Raw genomic sequence first — 20,217 nt, 5'->3', positions numbered from 1 at the left:
CCACTGAGCCATACCAGCCAAGGCAAAAGGGTGAATCTTATAGTATGTGAATAATATCTCAATAAAGCTGCCATTAAAAAAAAAAGCCCTGATATATTCCAGAAATAAAGGCCAGTGTGGTTGGAGAACAGTGAGTAGTAGGGTGTATTCATTAATTCAAAAACATATATTGTGTGCTTACTCTTTGTTTTAGACATTGTTGATACAGTATTAAATATAACAAAAATCTTTGTCCTTATGTGCTTAAATAGCTAGCACTTTTTAAAAAAAACATTGATTTATTGTTCCTGTCAGCTATGTATGTATTCATTGGTTGATTCTTGTATGTGTCCTGACCAGGGATCAAACCCACAACCTTGGCATATTTGGCCGGTAGGCTAGGGCCTGGCTAGTACTTCTTAAGTGTGACATTGTACTTACTGCTGTATGTGTATTAACTCGATATTCATAATCTGTACCAGTGTTATCCCCACTTCACAAACAGCACTAAAGGTTAAACAACCCACTGAAGGTTCTGCAATCACAGAGCTAGGATCCCACTCTGTAGTGTGGTTTCACAAGCTGGATTTTTAGCCTCCAAACTGTTCTGCCCAAATTACGTTCCCACTGGACCAATAGAGAAGTGATTGGACAGGGCCTAATATGCCACAGTGGGGCATTCAGAATTTTTAAGATTTATTTATTTTTAGAGAGAGGGGGAGAGAGGAAGAGAAACATTGATGTGGGAGATACATTGATTGGTTGCCTCTTGCCTGCCCCCAACAGGGGACCTGGCCTGCTACACAGTCATGTGCCCTGACTGGGAACTGAATCAGTAACTTTATGGTGCGCAGGCTGGCGAGCACCACCAATCCACTGAGCCACGCCAGCTGGGGTTGGGAGTGTGGGGGGGTGGTATTCAGAATCTATCCTTTGTGCAGAGGGATGCTATTAAGGGGTTCCAAGCAGGAAATAACATAAAGATCCCTCTGGCTGGTTGGGGAGAATAGGTCACTGGAGTTGAGTTCAAACAGGAGACGTTAGGGACTCAGATGGTCATCCAGGTGAGAAGGTAGTCAGGCTTGGGCTGGTGGCATTCTTTCATTTCATCTTTTCACTTCTGTGAGGCTGGTAATGCTGGCCACATTTTACAGATGAGGGGAAGGTTTAGGTTATCTGGAAGCTTAAATGTCCTTAGAGCTGGTGCCATTTCTGTCAAACATCTGATTCAGCTAAATTTCTGAATCCAGGTCTTATATTTGGCTGTTGAATGGTACCTCAAATTCATGTATTCTCTCACCATTAGGTTGGGAATACCGTTTCACAAATGAAGTAGCCAAGGGTTAGAGGGCCACAACTTGGATCTGTTCGACACCCCCATCTGAGTTTCTACAGGAGCCCACGTGCCCCCTGCTCCCCACCTATCTCCCTGAGACCTTTCTTTTCTTTTCTTTTTTTAAGATTTTATTTATTTTTAAAGAGGCAAGGGAGGGAGAAAGAGAGAAACATCAATATGCGGTTACTGGGGGCCGTGGCCTGCAAACCAGGCATGTGCCCTGACTGGGAATCCAACCTGCGATGCTTTGGTTTGCAGCCTGCGCTCAATCCACTGAGCTACGCCAGGGCAAGAGACCTTTCTAAAACACATTGGGTTGTGTGACTCAGAGACAAAAAGTGTTAGTGGCACATTGGATAATTCATGCTTCATGACACTGAATATGGACTCCTACAGCCCCCAAACGGTCTGAACCCTATGTTTGGTCCCTCCATCTACCCAGGAAACTTCTTGTATTTCAAGAACAAATTGAAATCCTTTTTTGTGTAGCACACCAAGTGCTTTCTTCTCAGTGTTCCCACAGAATCTTTTTTTTGGGCAGGGGGTGGGTCAAACTATTTTATTGAGGGTCAAAGGGCTGGAAGACGAGGTCCAATGTCTTTGGCCTAGCTGGGAACCCCCAGCTTCACAGAGGCTGAAAACCCCACAGAATCTAACAGGTGCTCAGTAGACCGTAACTGGCGGAGCATCATCTCCTTTCTGCTTACAGCTCCCGTTCCCAGGACGGAACCTGGGGCTGAGTGAGCGTCACTGAACAAGACCAAGGTTGGAGTCTGCAACATGTCACTTAACTGCGGGTGTGGATTTGGTCTCCTGGGTAGAGTACAGAACCAGCATTGCGCAGAATTGCAATGTGTCCTTAGTTCCAGAGGGTCCAGTCATATCCCAGGCCCTTCCCACACGCCACTCAACAGACTGATTTTTTCCCCGGTTCTTTATTGTTAGACACAATGTAAAAACACAACACAGAAAACAAGCCAAGATTCTCTTGGATCTCAAAAAACAGCAAGGAAGAGGTTCTAGAAACTTCTAAAATACAAGGCATATTAGTGCCCAGACCAAGGGTGTGGATGGCAGACCACAGCTAGCAGAACGGAACTAAGGCTCCTTGCCTCTGCCCAGAGCCAGGACAACCCCAGGGAGCCCTCTACCAGTGGCCAGTCCACACAGGCAGAATGCTGACCGAGGGAAAACTCTGTGCCACCAGCCTTTCCCACTGGGAGAGAAGGGCCACACTGGATAGTTAAAAGTCCCATTCTCCCATCTTTGCTCCCTTCAAGGCTCCAGTTGAGGAAAAGGAGCGTCTCTCTCACTCTGATGCCCTCCCCGTCTGTCCGGCCCTGATGCCCCAATACTTGGCATTTACCAAAGCCTGTTCCAGCTCAGAACCTGAGCCCAAAGTTCGAGGGGGAGGGGTTAGATGGTGAAAGGCTGGCGTGAAACCAAGCATCTTTATTTGCAGTCGTCACTGGGGCCGTTTCTTGCTGCTCATTTGTTTGCTGGCCTGCTCTTCCAGCTGCATGGCCAGACGCAAGGCCTTGATGGTATCTGGAAGGAATGGGAGGTGGTACACTCGGGGTCAGTGAGTGTCTCAGAGGCCCCATTCCCTTGGGGCAGAGCTGCCATCATCCGCAGAGGCCCCATCCCGCTGCATCCCACCCAACTGCACCCACCTTGCAGGGCTGAGAAGTGCTTGGCTTGCTGGGCCAGGGCAGACTCTACTTTGTTCACAAAGGTCTCTAGGTCATAGTCTGGCTGTTCAGTCATCTCAGAGAGCTCAAGCCAGCCTGGCCCTTGCTGCAACGGCACAGGGATGACCTTGTCAGTTCAAACAATGACCAAGCCAATTTAGCAAGTCATTCCTGAGGCCCTACTTCAGTGCAGATGCCTAGGCAAGAAGTCCATTCCTCCAGGTATGGCCCACTCCTGCCTTCTGACTCTCTTCTGCAGAAGTCCCCAAACTGAATCCATCCTCTTCCCCACCCCAAACTCTTCCCCATCTCTTCATATGTTTATTTTATTGTATTTTTCCCCCATTACCATTTAGTCCCTTTATCCCCTCCTCCTATCCCTGTCTATTATGCCAAATGCATGCTGTCCTCCGTCTTGAAGCCCAAGCCAGAAATCTGAGCAACAACTTAATTCTTTCACCTTTCTTGTCCCCAAATCCTACCAAGTCCACCGTTTAAATGGTTCTTGAATTTCTTGCTGTTACACCAATCCCATGGTCATTGCCACACTCAGTCTAGGCACCAATATCTCTTTCTAATGATCTCCTAATGGCTCTCAACGCCCAACTGCCTCTCTTCACGCTCTCCCCATGTCCCCAAACCAGACTCCACACTGTGGCTACAATGATGTGCCCAAAGCTCTAATATGACCATGGCACCACTCCACTTAACTTCCTTCAAAGGCATCCACTGCCCTCAGAATGAAGTCTGGGCCTCTGGCATGAACCATAAGGCCATTTTTAAAAAAGATTTATTATTATTTATTTGTTTATTTTTAGAGGGGAAAAGAGGGAGAGAAACATCGATGCGCAAGAGATACATCAATGGGTTGCCTCTGGCATGCCCCTAACTGGGAACCTGCTGGGGACCTGGCCTACAACCCAGGCATGTGCCCTGACTGGGAATCGAACTGGTGACCCTTCGGTTTGAGGCCTAGTAAAGCTAAATGACTTTCACAAGGAAATCGGCTTGTAAATTGGAGAATCAGGACTCAACAAGTCTTATTTTAGGGTCTACTATCTATACTTCATGGTTTTGGTCCTTGGCCTCAGTACAGGAGCTGGCATATAGAACGTACTCACTGAACATTCACCGAATAGCAAGGTCCCTGCATATAAACCACCCTCCAAAACCCCCAATCAGAAGCATGGCGAAGAGAGACTAGCTCCGGCTAGGACGGAGGAAAGCCTACGTGTGCCAGGCTGAAGAAGAGGGTGTGGTGTTAGCTGCCTAAGAGCAGATGGATGCACAGTTGGAGAATTAGGGAATGCTGGGGTAGGGGCTGCCTCTTGCCACACCAACATGAAGACCTGTGGGAGCGAAGCCCAGGTCACATTCGAGGAATGGTGCTGAGCGCAGCTGCAGGCCTGGGCCAGGGCGGTATCTGGTCCCTTCCAGGCCAGGCCAGGCTGGCTTCCCACCTGTATAATCTCCTTCAGCTCTTCCACAGCCCTCTCCTCCAGCTCCCTGATCTGGGTCATGGCTTCATTAAAGCTGGACATCTGGGAAGACAGTTCTTCTTCTTCTTCCTTGGAAAACTAAGGGGGCCGAAAGGAGAGATGCAACAGTATGGCCCAGTTCCCATCTCAGCGGGCCATGGTTCTGTCCTGCTTGGCCCCACCCTGCCCCTTACATTGTCTGTGGTCAGGGAGCCATTCGAGCTGGCTTCTGTCTCTTCTATTTCCATCTGAACTGGCTGCTCCCCAATGGGCCCACCATGGGGGCTCAGCTCCTTGACCCTGAGGAAACAAGAAAGTCTCAGATTCCATCGCAACCTCCTTGGCTGTACCAAGAGTGCTGTGCCACTTAAGACTGTCAGGCTTGAGGCTTCAAGGGGATGGAGTGGCAGCTTTGCCTTTGGTCTAGAAAAAGACCCTCATGCATGCTGACTCCCTACTGGGGCCTGGAGAGGTGTGGGACAGACCTAGCATCATGTCCAAACTCCTGAGCCTCAGGTTCACTGAATCACAGAAGAGTAGACAGCAGGCACTTAACCCCAGAATCTCTTCCCTCTTTCATCTCTGCCATTCATTTCCCTCCTCCCACACCCTGTTCCCCGCCCCACCTGGCCGTAGGTACTGGTACCTGTCTGCATATCTTAGTGTATTTAAAGTGTATTCACAGGAGCTTATGCCTGGTGAGATCATGGCAATCTGCAAAAGAGGGAATGGGTGGTTAAAGGTTGGGGACTGTAGGGAAAGGGAGAGAGGTTGGGGACCACGGGGAGAGGCTGCCAGGAGGAGTCTCTCCAAGCTACTGAAACCCACATGGTACTGAAGGGAGAGCTCATTTAGCACCCATTCTGTGCAAGGCAGCTTGCTCCATGGGCACTACAGATTAAAGCTCTTTAAAAATGGGTTTTTCCCCTGGCCAGGTAGCTCAGTTGGTTGGAGCATCATCCCGATACGCCAAGGTTACAGGTTTGATACCTAGTCAGGGTGCAGACAAGAAGCAACCAATGAATACATGAGTAAGTGGAAAAGCAAACTGGTATCTCTCTCTCCTTCTGATTCTCCCCGTTCTTCCCTCTCTCTAAGTGTAATTTTTAAAATTATAAAAAATATTTTAAAAAATTGATTCCCTGCCTTTAAAGGCACATCTTATTACTCCCTCCTTCTTTATCTCTTCAGTGACCCATTCCTCAAACCAAGGTCACACCTTAAGGTGCTGTGGCTCCTACTGGAACCCTCAGTTGCCCAGGCTGTCTCAGGGATAGTGTCTCAGGGAGAAGGGTTTAGAGCTTAGTCAGAAATGCCTATCTTCCCCAGCAGACAGGGGAGAGGGTATTCCCTTGAGGGGAGGCAGGACAGACTCTAGCTAGAAAGGCTTATGGATAAAATAAGGAAGGTACAAAAAGCCATTCAAGGCTATAGCCCTTTCTTTTCTTTTTAAAATGTTTATTTCTTTATATTTAGAGAAAGAGGAAGGGGGGTAGAGAGGGAGAGAAACACAATGTGTGGTTGCCTCTCACATGCCCCACACTGGGGACCTGGTGCACAACGCAGGCTTGTGCCCTGACTGGGAATTGAACCGGTGACCCTTTGGTTTGCAGGCTGGCACTCAATCCACTAAGCCACAACAGCCAGGACTTGCCTTTCTTGCTTCCCCAAAGGTCTGCCTTCAGAATTCTGTAGCTTCCTTCCCACCAGGTAAGGGAGGAATGACCTCCCCCAAACCCAGAGTGGCACAGACACACACTACAGGTACATAGAGGTAGTCAAAGAGGAGCTTGGTACTGAAAGGCAGAGGGTAAAACTCAGTCAAGTTAGAGCCCAGAAACCCAGACAGCCAAGGGCACCGGGCCTCTGCCTAGGACAGGACTAAAAGCTCCCCTACTCACCATACAGGTCCTTGAGTTCTCCCCGATAAAGGAGTCCCGCAGCACCTGTGTCAGCTTGCTCTCGCGGAATGGGGTGTGAGCCTTGTTCTGTCCCAGGGCCCTGATGCACTCCTGTGGGGCAGCAGGTGCAACTGAGGTCCCTTCCTTCCTCTCATGCTGCCCACTTCTGCCCTCCACCAGCTGTCCCCCAGATCAGCCCCCTCTAGCTAGCCCCTTCTACCTTCAGAGCCAGGAGACTTTTGTTGATTTCTGCGCCTTCCATGCGGGTCTGCCGGTCAGCACTGGAAGTGTCCGCACCTCGTTCATTCCCTGCCAGATCCACCAAAGAGAACTTGCCATGCACTCTCCCTTTGGCTCGAAGAAGAATCTGGAAGCAGGCATGGGAGCGGGAAGAGTTGGAGTTGGCAAATGTCTGCCCCGAGGTCCTATGGTAAAGGAGGGCAAAGAAAGGCTATGAGCTCCTGCGGTCGCCAGCCACCATGGCACCTGGTCCAAGGTGCCCCAGGCCACAGCAGTGAGTCCTCTGTTAGAGAGGGACACGGATCAAGAGTCTAAGAAGTCCTGTAACTTTATCTTTCTGTTCTGCCTTCCCTGGGCAGAAGCTCTCCCTCCAGCTCTGGACCTAGTCAGTTTTCCTGGTGGCCACAGTACTGGATTCTGTGCTAGGGGCTTAGCCAGACCTGCGGGCCCTTAAAAACACGGGGAAAGATGAACTGCCTCTGTTGCAAGGCACAAAGGGAAGGAGGGGTTGTCATGAACCATTTGCCAAAACGTGAGGGCCCAGCTTGCTCCCTGGGCCTCCGAGAGCTGCCCAGCACTCCACTGGACCACGCCCAGGGCCCTGGACGAAGAGTGCTCCCCCACCTCTGCACGGAAGCTGTGGCCCCAGCACTGCCAGCCTGGAACAGACCCAGAGCTCCTGTCTCGCATCACAGAGGGAGGGAACGGTAAAGAAAGAAGTCAGGAAGCATGCCTCTGGGGTAAGAGTCCAGGAATAAAGCCTGCCTTGGTTACATTTAAGACATTTCGAGTTGCTCCTGATGAGCCTCTTTGTGGCCCTGTACTGAAGAGGCCTTCGCAGCTCTCCCCAAGGTGGAGAAGGTGAGGGCCTCTGTGGAACCACAGCAGGCTCAGGGCTAGCTGTCACCTGAACTGGGCATTAGGCAGTGGCCCCTTCCCCTCGCCAGAATTCTGACCTGCAGGCACTTCCTATGTCAATCATCTTGATGACGTCGTCAGCGCAGCTCACCGGGTGCTCCTGCAGCCCCAGCACCTGCACCTGCTGCTTCCCATCCTCCAGCACGCGCAGCTTGGCCTTCTTGTTGAGCAGGTCGAACAGCTGTGCCAGGCAGGGGAGCAAGGCTAAGGCCATCAGGCACTGGGCACCCCACCTGCCTCCTCCCTCCGGCAGGGACTATCCGAGTACAGACAAGGGCAGGCAGCGGGAAAGGCACACAGAGGATGAGCTGAGTAGACTAGCAGAGGGCGTGGTTTCTAAACTGGGCTGCTTCAGTGTGACGCAACTCTGATACTATACTAGCTGTGTGAGCCTGGATAGTCCTTAACCACTCACTCTAGGCTTATTTCTCATCTGCAGAATAGTGACAGTAATACTTCCTTGTAGGGTGTTGTGATTAATAAAATGAATTGAAACAAGCACTTAGAATAGTGCTTAGCACACGTCATATTAATGATCAATATTAGCTGTTACTACAATCTAGATCCTGCTCTAAGCGGGACAGACGACTCTGCAAAAACAGAGTTGTGTGTGTGTATTTATTTATTCACACACAGATGGGGATTGGAAGTGAGAAAGGAAGGATGAATGTGAGTGTGAAAATACACACACGTGACCAAAGGGAAAAGGGAGTTATGAAGGAGGCGGGCAGAGGGAGCACGGGCACACACGGGGAAAACCTCCCACCTAAGAGCTCTGAGGAGTGTCCCTGCCGCACTTGCTGAGCTCGGTCCCACCATCAGGTAACCCCCTCCCCCGACCTGGAAGGGCAGAGTGGCCCAAAAGCTTCACAGCTCACAGATTGCTGGGCTTCTACCATTTCTAGCCAATTTCAGGTTTTAGAGTTCAGGGGTCCCAACAGCATAAACAGGGTCCCCTTGGCAGGTACCTTCCCATTATAAATCTCAAAGAATGTCACATAGACTTCCAGGCCCAGGTTCCGGTAACGGGGCTGATTTTTCAGGAGGAAGACGTCGTGGGCTACGGGAGAGATCATGGATGAAGTCAGCAGCCTGCTTTCTGTGCCCAGCCCCACTGCAGCAGAACACACTACTTACAGGCCATCGCATAGATCCCTTTGGATGCATTCTGGGCTTTCCCATAGAGGTTTCCACCCATCGTCTGCAAAGGAAAGGGGCAGAAGACCTTGGTAAAGGGCACTTGCCTAGGCTAGAGCACTACTGGCTCCATTGCCACCGCAGGCCGCACCAGAGCCAGGAGGCTAGACCTGCTAAGGCCTCTCTCTGCACCTGGCGCAGCAAGCCTATCTGGTGATGGGGCCTCTGCACAGAGGGGATTTCTACAAGAAACTCACTGTCTTCTTTTTCAGAAACCCTGTTGCCCCGCGAGCAAACTCACGCCCAGCCATGCCTAAATACTCACGTGTGTCTTGCCACTTCCTGTCTGACCATATGCAAAACAGGTTGCTTTTCCACCTTGGAAAATTGTGTGTACCAGTGGCCTTGCTGTGAACCTAGGAGAAAGGATAGGGAAGAGTGTACATCTCTGATCAAAATGTGCACCCTGGAACATGGTCCTGCTGCCCTTCCACTGAAGAATTCCTGGGTCCTCGATTCCTCCTTCCAAGCACTAGTAATCCTTTCCTGCAAAGTGGCCCCAATCTGACCCCAGCCCCACTTACAAATCCGAAATTCTCCTAGCTGACTGAAGCAGGGCGGCCTGACTTGCCAAGAGCAAGCTGATGGCCCCCACTCTGAGCCGCCAGCCCCTCCGCTAACTCTGGAGACAGAAGATGGAAGCCTGAACCCAGCAGCTGACTCCCAGCAGAAGACAGGCTACAAGGATCAGAGGGAACCCTCTAAATATTTAGGAGTCTAAACTATTGGAGGCTTTGTGGGCCACACAGGTCTGTCACATTGCTTTAAAACAATCCTTTAAAGACATAAAAACCATTCTTAGTTTGAGAGTCCTATAAAAAGGAATTGAGCCAAGAATGGCCCAGAAGCTTGTCAGCTTCTGGTTTAGAGCAGTGTCATTGAGTAGAACGTCCTGTGGTGATGCAAGTACTCCATGTCTGTGCTGTCCAACAGTATCCACTTCCACACGTGGCTATCAAGAACTTGAAATGTGACTTAAGAATTGAATTTTTAATTTTATTTAAGTTTTATTCAACAGCCACATGAGGCTAGTGGGTGCTATATTAGACAGAGTAGTCCTAGAGTTTGCTGAGTGGGTAATGAGGAGGCTGCATGAGACACTGGAAGCACCCCTGAAGCCTGCCCAGACCAGCCTCAGAGAATGCAATGGGTAACCTCGCTTCTCAGCCATTCAAGGATGCGCTGCTAAAGCTGCAGACTGGCATACGGCAGCCCAGGAACCAGGCCTAGACCCGACTCCACGTGATAGCTGACCCACAGAAAACACAAGAGAAGGCCAGGAAGGGCTTTAGAGCTCCGCACGCCTGTGAGCAGTGTTACCACAGCGTCTTGCATGGAGAAGACCAAAGGGGATGACGGGGGGTGGGGGAAAGAGCCAAGGGACCCACCTATAGACGATTTCATTTGAAGCTGTTTCATCAAATGCAAAGTCAAAGCAGAACGCCTGGTTCTCCAGATACTTTGTTAAGTCCACTTTTAACTTGGGCTCGTGTACAAAGAGCAGACACTTGCTAGGAACAGAAATCACATCTATTTCTTTCTTGGCCAATTCTGCAGAAGGAGGAGAGTATTTTCAGGGGATGCTCCCTGGACACAGGAACCCTCAGCCACTCCAAAGCATCTTTCTGGCTGAATGAAGTTTACCTTGTTTATTCAGCGGGCGTTTCCTAACACAAACGCATATCCTATGCTCTTCGATCTTCAAGAGGATGAGAGGAGACAACCAACCAATTAAAGGTTAGGGCAATATTAAAGAAACCTTCTCCAGAGCGCCTCCCCATCCCACCCCCCAACACACACAATCCCTAATCTGGCCAAGTTAGGGGCCAAGATCTAATAATAGGACCCTGCCTTCCCCATTAGTTACTCAAGAGCACCAGAAGGTATCTCTGAATTTTTTCCCCAGTCTTCTCACTCTGCTGTCTACAGGCTTCAGCACTTTCATGATTATTAGTAGGAATTTGGCCAACCTATGAAAGTGAGCAGGGTGAGAGTGGAGGGCAGTCTATAAAGATCACACTCTCACCCTGGCTGGTGTGGCTCAGTAGATTGAGCACCAGCCCGTGAACCATAAGTTTGCTGGTTCGATTCCCAGTCAGCACACATGCTTGGGTTGGGGGCCAGGTGCCCAGTTGGGGATGCGTGAGGCAATCAATTGATGTTTCTTTCTCTCTTCCTTCCCTTCTCTCTAAAAACAGATATATAAAGCATTTGAAAAGAAAAAAAAGAAAAAAGATCAGACTCTCCCATCCAGGCCTCACTAACTCCAGGGGGGAGTGAAGATTTCTCAATGCTCTCATACCTTTAAATTTTCGATTTATTGATTTTAGAGAAGAGAGGAGAAAGAAAAACACTCATTGGTGCATTCATCGGTTGATTCTTATATGTGCCCTGACCAGGGATTAAACCTGCAACCTTGGCGTAGCAGGACGATGCTCTAACCAACTGAGCTGCCCAGCCAGGGCTCACAGCTTTTCGTTTTTTGTTTGTTTATTTATTTAGAGAGTACATTTATCGAAGCTGGGGACAGCGAAACCAGAAAGGGCTTAGGACAGAAGCAGCAACGAGAGAGCCCAGACAGGGCTGCTTTGGCTCCCTGAGGAGTCAGAGAAAAGGGGGCCTTGGAGACAGGGCCAGGGGTTAGCTCAGCACAAGATGCCGCTGCCCATTGCTCCCCTGGCTGCAAGTCTCGTGGGGTCCCTCAGAGTTCTGGAGATGCACACCTGAGAGAAAAAAAGGTGTGGGTGTGTTCTCAGGAGGGAGAGTGCGGTTCACTCCTTTAAAGATAAGTTTCTTGTCTTTTAATGGGGTTTACTCACAGGATCAGTCATATTAAGTGGATGGCAATCCAAAGTAGCCCGAAATTCTTTAATCATCTGGGCAAATTCCCAGTTTGGAAAGCTGTTGTCATACTCCTGTTTGAGATGAGAGCAAGAAGGAACTGACTGTGTAAGTGCTGTCAGACCTCAGTGCGAAGCAGAAGCACCCCCTTTTCTCGTGTACTCGGCCCACCCGAGTGGACAAAACTCCCACATGATCTCACTTCTTCCCGCCCCAGCTCCAGGCCGAGAGCCCAGTGGTGCCTAGGCATGCACCAAACCACTCCGGGAACTGGGGCGAGGGCCACTGTGCCCCATCTTAGGAGATTAGGCCAGGATTCCCCAGAGCCATTAACTCAACTAAAGGGACACGCTCCAAACCGGAACTGCACCACAGCACGTCCACCACCCACACACAAGGAGGGAGTCGGGGGAAAGCAGGCACCTGTGCCCAGCAGCCCGGTGCACTATGTGCTGGGTGTGCCCACTGGACAATCCACATGAACGGTCCCCATCGGAAGGCCCTCAGAAAAAGATTTGATTTACTTGTTCTCTGAATCCTGATGAGACACCTGTTAAGCTTGCTGGGTATCAGAACTGGAGCCTCAGTAATGCTGGGGCCCAACTGTACCTGCATTGCTGTTAATGTTGCAGTTAAAGATACCCATGAAATCCCCAACCCTAGCTTCCCAGGAAAGGTACCTGAGCTCGCTTCATTCTCATTTCAGAGTTCTGGGCCCTCTTCTCTTCTCGTTTGTTCTTCATTTTTTCCATTTCCTTCACAATACATGATTTCCTCCGAACTAGGGAGAGAAAGGCTCATGATTTTACTTGTCCAGGCCAGCCAGCCTGTTCTTCTCTGGCTGCTGTGCTGAGTCCTGGGCCTTTCCCAGGACAAGGCCTTCTCTAGACCCTTGCGCTTAAATCACCAAATGCAAGGAGAGGAAGCAGATGTGACTCTTGGGATGGCCAGAGCCACAAAGTAAAGATTTGCTAAAGTGAGTACCCCAGGCCTAACCTGAGCTCTCCCCAAACCTCTTTGGCATTTTCTTAACAACCAGAAGAGGTAAGACCATTTCTGCTTGTTGTCACGTTATTCTGGGCTGTTCTTCAGGTGTCAGCCAAGATACTATAGTTGTGACAACACCTCAATTACATCAGGAGGCTTCTACCAGCTTAAGGGGACAGGACCACCTCTTGAGAATAGTTGATTCCATGGCCACAAGGAAGCACACCCAAGTGACAAATGTAGTTTGAACTCAGGTGCCAGGACAGGCCAGGTTTGAGACAGGATGTGACTCTCGTCCTGCACTAGGAACAGGGCAGCAGACAGCTCTGCGTGTCTACCTGAGCTCACAGGGTTTGCAGAAGAGCTGCCTTGAATGGAATGGACTTGCTCTTCCACCTCCTCGCTGACCATCGGAAATGGTGTTTCAGCCACCGCAGGGCAGGCGTTCCTAGGAGGGCCAGCTGTGGGGAACAAGAGTCACTGGAGGAGGCAGGCTACCGCAGCAGTACGCAGCTGAACCCCAGTGGGCCATGGGCCAGCAGGGCTGCTGGCTGCCAGCTCAGCAAGGGCTCAGGCCCCTGCAGTGTGGGCAGAGCTGGGGCTTTCCCCTTCGCCTCAGCCCATGCCCTGAACCACACCAGTATCTCTTCAGGGGCTGGCTCCTGGGGTCAAAAAATTTTAAAAGGGTGTTTGCATACCTCTGTATGTATGGGCTTCACCATGAAGGGAAAAGCCTTTAAAGGCCTGAATTACTTAGGCTTGACCCAAGCATGGCTTCTTAGGCCAGGCCTTTCTGACTTCTCACCAGCCTTGGAACCCAAATGGTTAACAGGAGCAAAGACCGAAAAGCCAGCAATAATGGAAACCTGGGCAACAAGTAACCATATTAACTCAACCCCAAAAGATACGACCCAGGACGACTCATTACTTCCCATACTGGGTTGTGATCCTCTTGTTTACTTCATTTTGTAAGAGCTGAATGTGACATACAGGGTCTGGCACAAATAATGCCCCCTTTTATTACAAAACCGTAAGCATGTCATTCTGTAACATAACAATATCACATTCAAGCACACCACACATTTCAGGCGAAATGTTCAAATTAAAACTATAAATTATTTCACCCACATTATTACCCTACCAACCACACCCGAGCAGGCCTCACTTCTGCCGGCCCTGTAGTTAAGATGCAATGATTGTGTGTCCTACACAGTCTGCATCTACTTTACGTGTCTCATAAAAGTTGACAACTAAAGATATTTTTTAAATTCCATATATATAAAGTTCACAAAGAGAAAAAGCTAATTTATGCTACCAGAAGTCAAGATTACAGGTTCCGCCGTTGGGGGCTTAGCAACTGGAAGGGGGCCTGGGGGGCTTTTGGGTGCCGGTAGTGCAGTTTGATCTGGGTATTAGTTATATGACTGCGTTAGAAAACTACTCAATGATATGTCACTTTTCTGTATATACTATATGTTATGTTTCAATAAAGTTTAAAAAAAGAGAGATTTTTCTCGGTGCTGGGGCTGTGGGGCAGGGGAGAAAAGGCATATGCCGGGGAGTGCAGAAATCTCAGGTCATTCGGGAACAGGTTCAGGGTAATGTGGGAGGAGCTGCTCCAGGGCCTCAACCGGGGAGACAGATGCATTACTCACTGGGAACTGAAAAGTGCCTTCGGGGGTTTGCGGGTGCAGGCAGCTCCACCTCCATATTATTTTCCTGAGTGGTGATGCGACCCTCTGAGACAGTGGACATGCGAGTGGAGCGGCTTCGGAGACCTGAGGAACCAGGGGGCAATCAGTGCGGCCCGATCAGGAGGGCTGATGGGGCACCCCTCCAAGATGCTATACAGGGTGAGATGGGCCCAGACCACCAGGAAAGGAAAAATCAGTCTAAGTACTAGTGACCCCAAAACTAATTTGTTCACATTCTGCAGATCCGAGGGCTCCTGAGGGCAAGGAGATCTGTCTTGAGGAAAGGGACGGACCTACAGCCAATATGAAATCATTTCTAGAAAGATAGACCTAATCCCGCACCTACTATTCTACAGCAATCTGCCCATACCTCAGAACAACACTAGGAGGTAAACATCAGTGCTTCTGTCTGAGGGAAAGGAACAATAAAGCTCAGAGGAATTAAGCAACATGCCCAATGTCACTCAGTTTTAAGTGTCAGCGCGAGGATATGAACCCAGGACTGCCAGATTCCAAAGTTTAAGCTTTCACCACTGCTCCAGGGGGCTTTACAGAGCCGACCTGGGCCACGTCATCAGAAACCCATGGAATCAGCTACTTCGATTTTCTGGAATCTTAAAAGAATGCTTAACTGAAACAAATGAGTTATACTTGAATTCTTACCAACTTCTAACCATCTATACAGTTTCCCTCTGTAAGAGAGAAACAATTCACTGATAAAATAAAAGAAGTCATAAATTTGGAAATAGAACATGTGGTGTCATATAGGCAGAGATCCACTTGTACTGAATTTGAGTCTCCTAAATTTAGGCTGATCTGATGGCTCTATATAATCCGTGTCTTTCGCAAAGAGCATGAATTATTACAACTTCCCTTTGTCCCAAAAGACTTGTAATCTTGTGTTTCATCTCTACTGTCCGATAATATGCACCTTTATAAAGGTCTTTTTCCATTACAAGGAGCTGTGTGGCAATGTCCTTTGGGGTTGTGCACGTGGAGTGAGGCCGCTGCCACTCCCATCTCTCCTGCAGGCCAGCAAGACAGGGCCAGTGCCGTGTCACTCGTGCCCAGCCCAAGCTCACAACTGCGCCACCTTTCACCCTAGACCTAGACCTTTCACCCTTGAACCTGAAATTGCAGCCAAGTGGTTATTCAGGTTAGTGATATTCTCTGGACTGGGGTAGGCCATGCAGGAATAGCTGGCCCTGAAAACTATAGCCACCCACTGTGGTCACAGACGATTGTAGTCAAAGTAGGTCGATTCCAACGTCTGCAGAGAAAGCGCAACCTTCTCCTAGGCTCTGAGGCATCGCTGGAATTCCACCCACACTACTCCACCTCCAGATCTCCACAGCACCACCGACTATACTTCTAGACAGCCCAGAGCTAGCTTTTCTCACAGCCTGTCCACCACCTCACCCCTGAGGAAAGAAAACAAGCCTGCCAATGGCTGATGACTGCTCTGGATTCTACAGCCAAGACTTCTAGGCCAGTCAGCAAATTTCCCAAATGCACCAGGTCCCCAAGAGGTTGACCTAAGACCTGTAGGTTGAATGGTGGGATTCATTTTTTTTTAAAAACTGCTTTGAGGAATGACTGACATACAAAAGCTGTAGATATTTAACGTATACAACTTAATGGTTTTGGAGGTAAGTACGCGCATCCATGAAACCATCATCACAATCAATACCATAAACTTACCCATCACCTCCAAAGGTTTCCTACTGCTCCGTCTGTTTTGGTTATTTTTTCCTTTTGTGGTAAGAACACTAACACAGGATCCACAGTAAATTTTTAAGTACACAAATATAATATTGTTCATCATAGGCCCTACGTTGTACATTAGGTCCCTAGAACTTATTTATCTTGCATAACTGAAACTTTGTACCCTTTGACCAATACCTCCCCACTTTCTCCTCCTTGTAGGTTGGACTCTTCCTCACTGAGGACAGTGCCTGGAAGGTACAGCGGGACTCTGCTCACATAGAAGCCACCCGCTAAACTGGAGCAATGCGTCTACTTCACAGCTGCCTGAGCCCTAGGAAAACCATTCTGGGCACAACCCCATGACAATAAGCCAGTAGAAATCCATTTACCTTCCTTTGGAGCGGGAATTTTGGAGTTGACTGATCTGCGTTTTTGTCTCTGAAAAATAAAACACACCACCACAATATATGGCTCTTATCAATTCTCAAGAGCCCATGTGCTGTGCTGAAGGCCTAGGCAGTCCCTGAAAACAACCCAGCAAAGAGCCATCAAGCCAAGTGAATCCTCTGGAGCACTGGCTGCAGCCAGATCGGGCACCTACCATTACATTCACCTGCAGGGGCAGGTTATCCTTCGGGTGTAAGGGAAGAAGCTGTAAGAGTTCTGGGTTTATTGCTGCCACATCATCAAAATCAATCTGCAAGGAGCAAATAAAAGTTTTAATGAAACAACATTGGTTGCTCAAACCAATTGCATCTCTGCAACCAAGGCCACCTCTAGATTCAGACTTTACCAACCTTAAGTTCCACCAAGTACTAATAGTTATAAACAAATATTTATTTCTTAGTCATGGTTTACCATCTAGATGATATTGTTTTCTGATTTCCAAGCTAATGTAGATGTCAGTGATGAGAACGAGGTGACGAGGAAGACAGGCAGGCAGTCCACGGTAGATCTGGGCCGCCTGGCTCCTCCACTGTTATGCTGGGCAGTGGGGTCCCTCTGGGCACAGTGACCCAAACACCTCTTGCTGGCTGACACGGAGGAGGAAACAAGTTCTAACTGTCCCAGTGATGGTAAAATGGGTGGCCCTCCAGGATGTTATGGGTGGGCACAAGTTCCTAAGTGCTGCTACCTAACCCTAAGTCTACCTACATTTTTTAATTGGCCCAGACACTTCTTTTGCAGTCACAGTGTCCTGCTCATGCCTACAATGAGGTCACAATTCTAGGTTTACATCACCAGAGTCCTGAAGCTCTCCAGGAACCACTCAAACTTCACCAGCATACTTCACAGCAGGTGCAAACCCCAGGGTGAGAGCTTTACCTCCTACTTATTAATGGGCTCATTCAAACATTTATTCTGCATAAGCAAGGAGAAGGAAGAAGGTATTCAAAGATCCATTAAGATACACATATCGTTACCCTTGCCTCCAGTGAGCTCACATCCTAAAGGGAGGAGAGAAGTCATATGCACAAAGAGCTAGGAACCAAAGCAGCACAGGTAACAAGGTAGACAGAACTATGTCAGTAACTATGTTTCTGTCCACTTTTCTTGGACAATTACAAACCCCTACCATACACCCTTCCCCCATTTCCAATCCCTAAACTACAGAGAGAGTAAACAGCATAGGAGACCAGTGTCCTAATCCTAGTTCTGACATTAACTGATTTGCGCATTGATGAATGAGGGTGAACATCCCAGAAGGAAGAAATAAGAAGTGTGAAGGCAGCAAGACACTAGGCATGGTCTCAGAGTGGGGAGCTGCCCCATTTGCCCCTGGCACAGGATACTTTGTGTGATACAGAGAAAAAGCTTGATTGGACCAAACCTTGAAAAGGCTTCAAATGCCTCAAAAGAAGTTTGGCCTTTATTCCACAGACAATATTTGAGCGGGAGGGACACCCAAGGGCTGTATTTCTAAACAACAAAACAAAAACAAATCATAAGGAACTCACAGCTGGTTGAAAGCAATTTTAGGAACTTCTTGATTCAGGGGAAGATAATATAAAATATTCGATCCTTTTACTTCTCAAATATACCATCTTAGTATCTGTACACCTACCATAAGGCACTATGCTGAGCAAGCCCTTCACACCTGTTCTCTCACTAAGCTCCATGAAAGAGGGTCCAGGTTTGTCTTACTCACCTGTCTAACCCCAGCACCAAACACACTCGGCTGTCTGGCATTTTTGATTGTTTGTTTTTGTGTTTTCTCTTGCCTGGCATTTTGGAAATGGTACAAAAGGATTTGTTGAATAAGTCCTCACAAAAACCCTATGAGGTAGATATTATCATCTTCATTTTACAGATGAGAAAACTGAATTTCTAAGAGGGGCAGAGACATGCCTGAGGACACACAAGTAGTGGCAGTGACCGGCCAGAACCCAGGCTTTCTTGCTCCTAGCCTGGTGGCCTCTTCACCACTCTCAACACCTCTAACTATAAATGTCTTAGTCACAGCTCTCCTCTCCTCAAAACCCTTCCAAGGCACCCCACCGCCTACAGAATAAAATCTCAATCATCTTAAGTGCCAGAGATGAAGACCCAGCATCCTGAGCCCCTACTGCCTGAAGCCAGCTTCTCCGCTTATCCCCAGCAGGGCCCTCTGCTAAACCTGCCCACTGGCTCCCGCAAGGCCAGCTCACCCTCAGTGAGTTCCACCTCTGAGCCGTTCTGGCAACTACTCACCTGTGCCATTTATCACAAGTTGCCTTCTGTTATTTGGTGTTTCAGAAACATACTTTTCCCTTCTCAACTAGATTATCAGTTTTGCTCCCCAGACAATTATCACAGGCATTCGGAAGCTAGCTTGGCTGAGCAAGGTTTTAGGATGATGTGCAGTTTGGTTTCTAAAAACACACCAGAAACTGTTGATTGGCTTCAATTTAGAAGAGGCTTTACTACACAAAATGCCAGTGCATCCAAAGAGGACCACGTTTGAGATCAGGGAGAACACAGCCTCAAAAACGAGGCTCTTGGTGGCAGTATGACAGCCCATGAGGTTTATCTGCGATGCAATCATGGCTAATTGAAAAAGAAAAAAAAAACAACAACAAGGTTCTCACAAGTTCCATTTTCACACAGATCTTTTAGGTAGAACCTACCTCTTTGCCCTTTGTGGCACCTCCTTCTGTCCATTCCACCGAAACACAGGCTTTCTCCAGGTCCACAGTCCTTATACTGGCACTGTGAATTAAGCCTATAGTATGAAAAGGCCAGAGTTACCCATCTTTTTCACTTTTAGGACCCCACGGAGACTCTCAAGGTGAGGCTGACCTGAAGGAAAAGACAGCTGCCTTTCTTTCTTTTTAACAGTAGTCCTGGCACTTCACACTTAGAACATCCCATAGTGAGGCAGGCAGAGAACAAGTCTTAAAAAGGAGTTGCAGGGTATAAGCATTCAGCCCCACTCAAAAGAGAGCCTACAGAGTAGGCTGAAGGTATGTTGGGACAGAAGAGTCACTCTAGCCCTTGGTGAACTGCTCCTCAACACGGCTTCGAGGCTCTAGCGCCCTCATGTTTCCCTCCCTCACTCACTCCTGTTGGCTCTCCCAATGACACGGGAATTAGAGCTGCCAGAGCTGCGGTAGCTGCTTAACGAGAGAGCGCTGAGAGCTCCTGAAGAGCAGGGGTCTGGTCTGTCTCGTTACTCTGAATCCCAGTGCCTGACAAACTGCAGGTGCACAATATTTATAGGAGTAGAGGGGCCAGGAAGCCGAGGTCCCTAGAGGCCCAGGGCAGTTCCAGGGGAGAATTTTAGAGGGAAAATTAACCTAGCAATCCTAACTCCCCTTGGAGGTCCTTTGACGCGGAGGAGCCCCGCCTACTCCCAGGGGACAGGAAGGGGACCAACCGCCAGTGCAGAGCTCCCTGGCCCTGGGTAGGGAAGACCGATCGCCAGTGCGGAAACCGGGATCTGCGGGATGAGGGGAATCCCCAACAGTGTCTCGGAGCCCTGCCGCTCGGGGAGGGGCAGTAATTTCAGTCGTCTCTCAGCCCACGGGTCCCCCTGGCCTCGGGACCCCACCCCTCACCATTACTGCGTTGGATCTTGATGTCGAGACCGGGGAACAAGCGGTCCTGAAGCGACGACTCCATTGCGCAGTCCGCAGATGCGCCGGAAAAAAACACACCAAACGGCAAGAAGGTACAACTCTGCTAATCCTACGGAATTTTGACGCCGCGTAAACCGCCCAGTTTAAATCCCGCGCGCCAGCGTCCCTGAACGTCCTCACGCCGTAGCCC

The 20,217-nt window shown here is 49.1% G+C and overlaps 1 protein-coding gene across 1 annotated transcript; it reads right to left on the bottom strand.

Moving 5' to 3' along the window:
• Positions 1-2,246: 2,246 nt before the first annotated feature.
• On the bottom strand, positions 2,247-20,211 carry KIF2C (kinesin family member 2C). Its single transcript, XM_045859131.1, has 21 exons — positions 20,007-20,211; positions 19,077-19,171; positions 16,571-16,666; positions 16,359-16,407; positions 14,224-14,346; positions 12,907-13,029; positions 12,262-12,362; positions 11,560-11,655; positions 10,385-10,439; positions 10,129-10,291; positions 9,006-9,096; positions 8,681-8,744; positions 8,512-8,603; positions 7,582-7,724; positions 6,606-6,810; positions 6,386-6,496; positions 5,131-5,198; positions 4,679-4,784; positions 4,467-4,583; positions 2,989-3,112; positions 2,247-2,863 (listed from the first exon to the last, which is right to left on the bottom strand). Exons 1-21 carry the CDS (start codon positions 20,068-20,070, stop codon positions 2,781-2,783), a joined length of 2,169 nt encoding a protein of 722 aa, XP_045715087.1. The 5' UTR covers positions 20,071-20,211; the 3' UTR covers positions 2,247-2,780.
• Between the last annotated feature and the right edge of the window lie 6 nt (positions 20,212-20,217).

This window comes from Phyllostomus hastatus, unplaced genomic scaffold, assembly GCF_019186645.2.
Source record: "Phyllostomus hastatus isolate PE091 unplaced genomic scaffold, TTU_PhHast_1.1 phas_scaffold_182, whole genome shotgun sequence".
Lineage (NCBI taxonomy): Eukaryota > Metazoa > Chordata > Mammalia > Chiroptera > Phyllostomidae > Phyllostomus > Phyllostomus hastatus.
The sequence above is the reverse complement of the archived record's forward strand: the minus strand, read 5'-3'. Positions and strand labels throughout refer to the sequence as shown.

What these genes read in the sequence shown, in the direction of transcription:
- KIF2C (XM_045859131.1), bottom strand. Translation starts at nt 20,070, where the DNA reads ATGGAGTCGTCGCTTCAGGACCGCTTGTTCCCCGGTCTCGACATCAAG. An exon ending in TCAAATGAAATCGTCTATAG is followed by an intron (nt 9,097 to 10,128) that starts GTGGGTCCCTTG and finishes CCTTTCTCCTAG; the next exon opens with GTTCACAGCAAGGCCACTGG. An exon ending in CAGGAAGTGGCAAGACACAC is followed by an intron (nt 8,745 to 9,005) that starts GTGAGTATTTAG and finishes TTTCCTTTGCAG; the next exon opens with ACGATGGGTGGAAACCTCTA.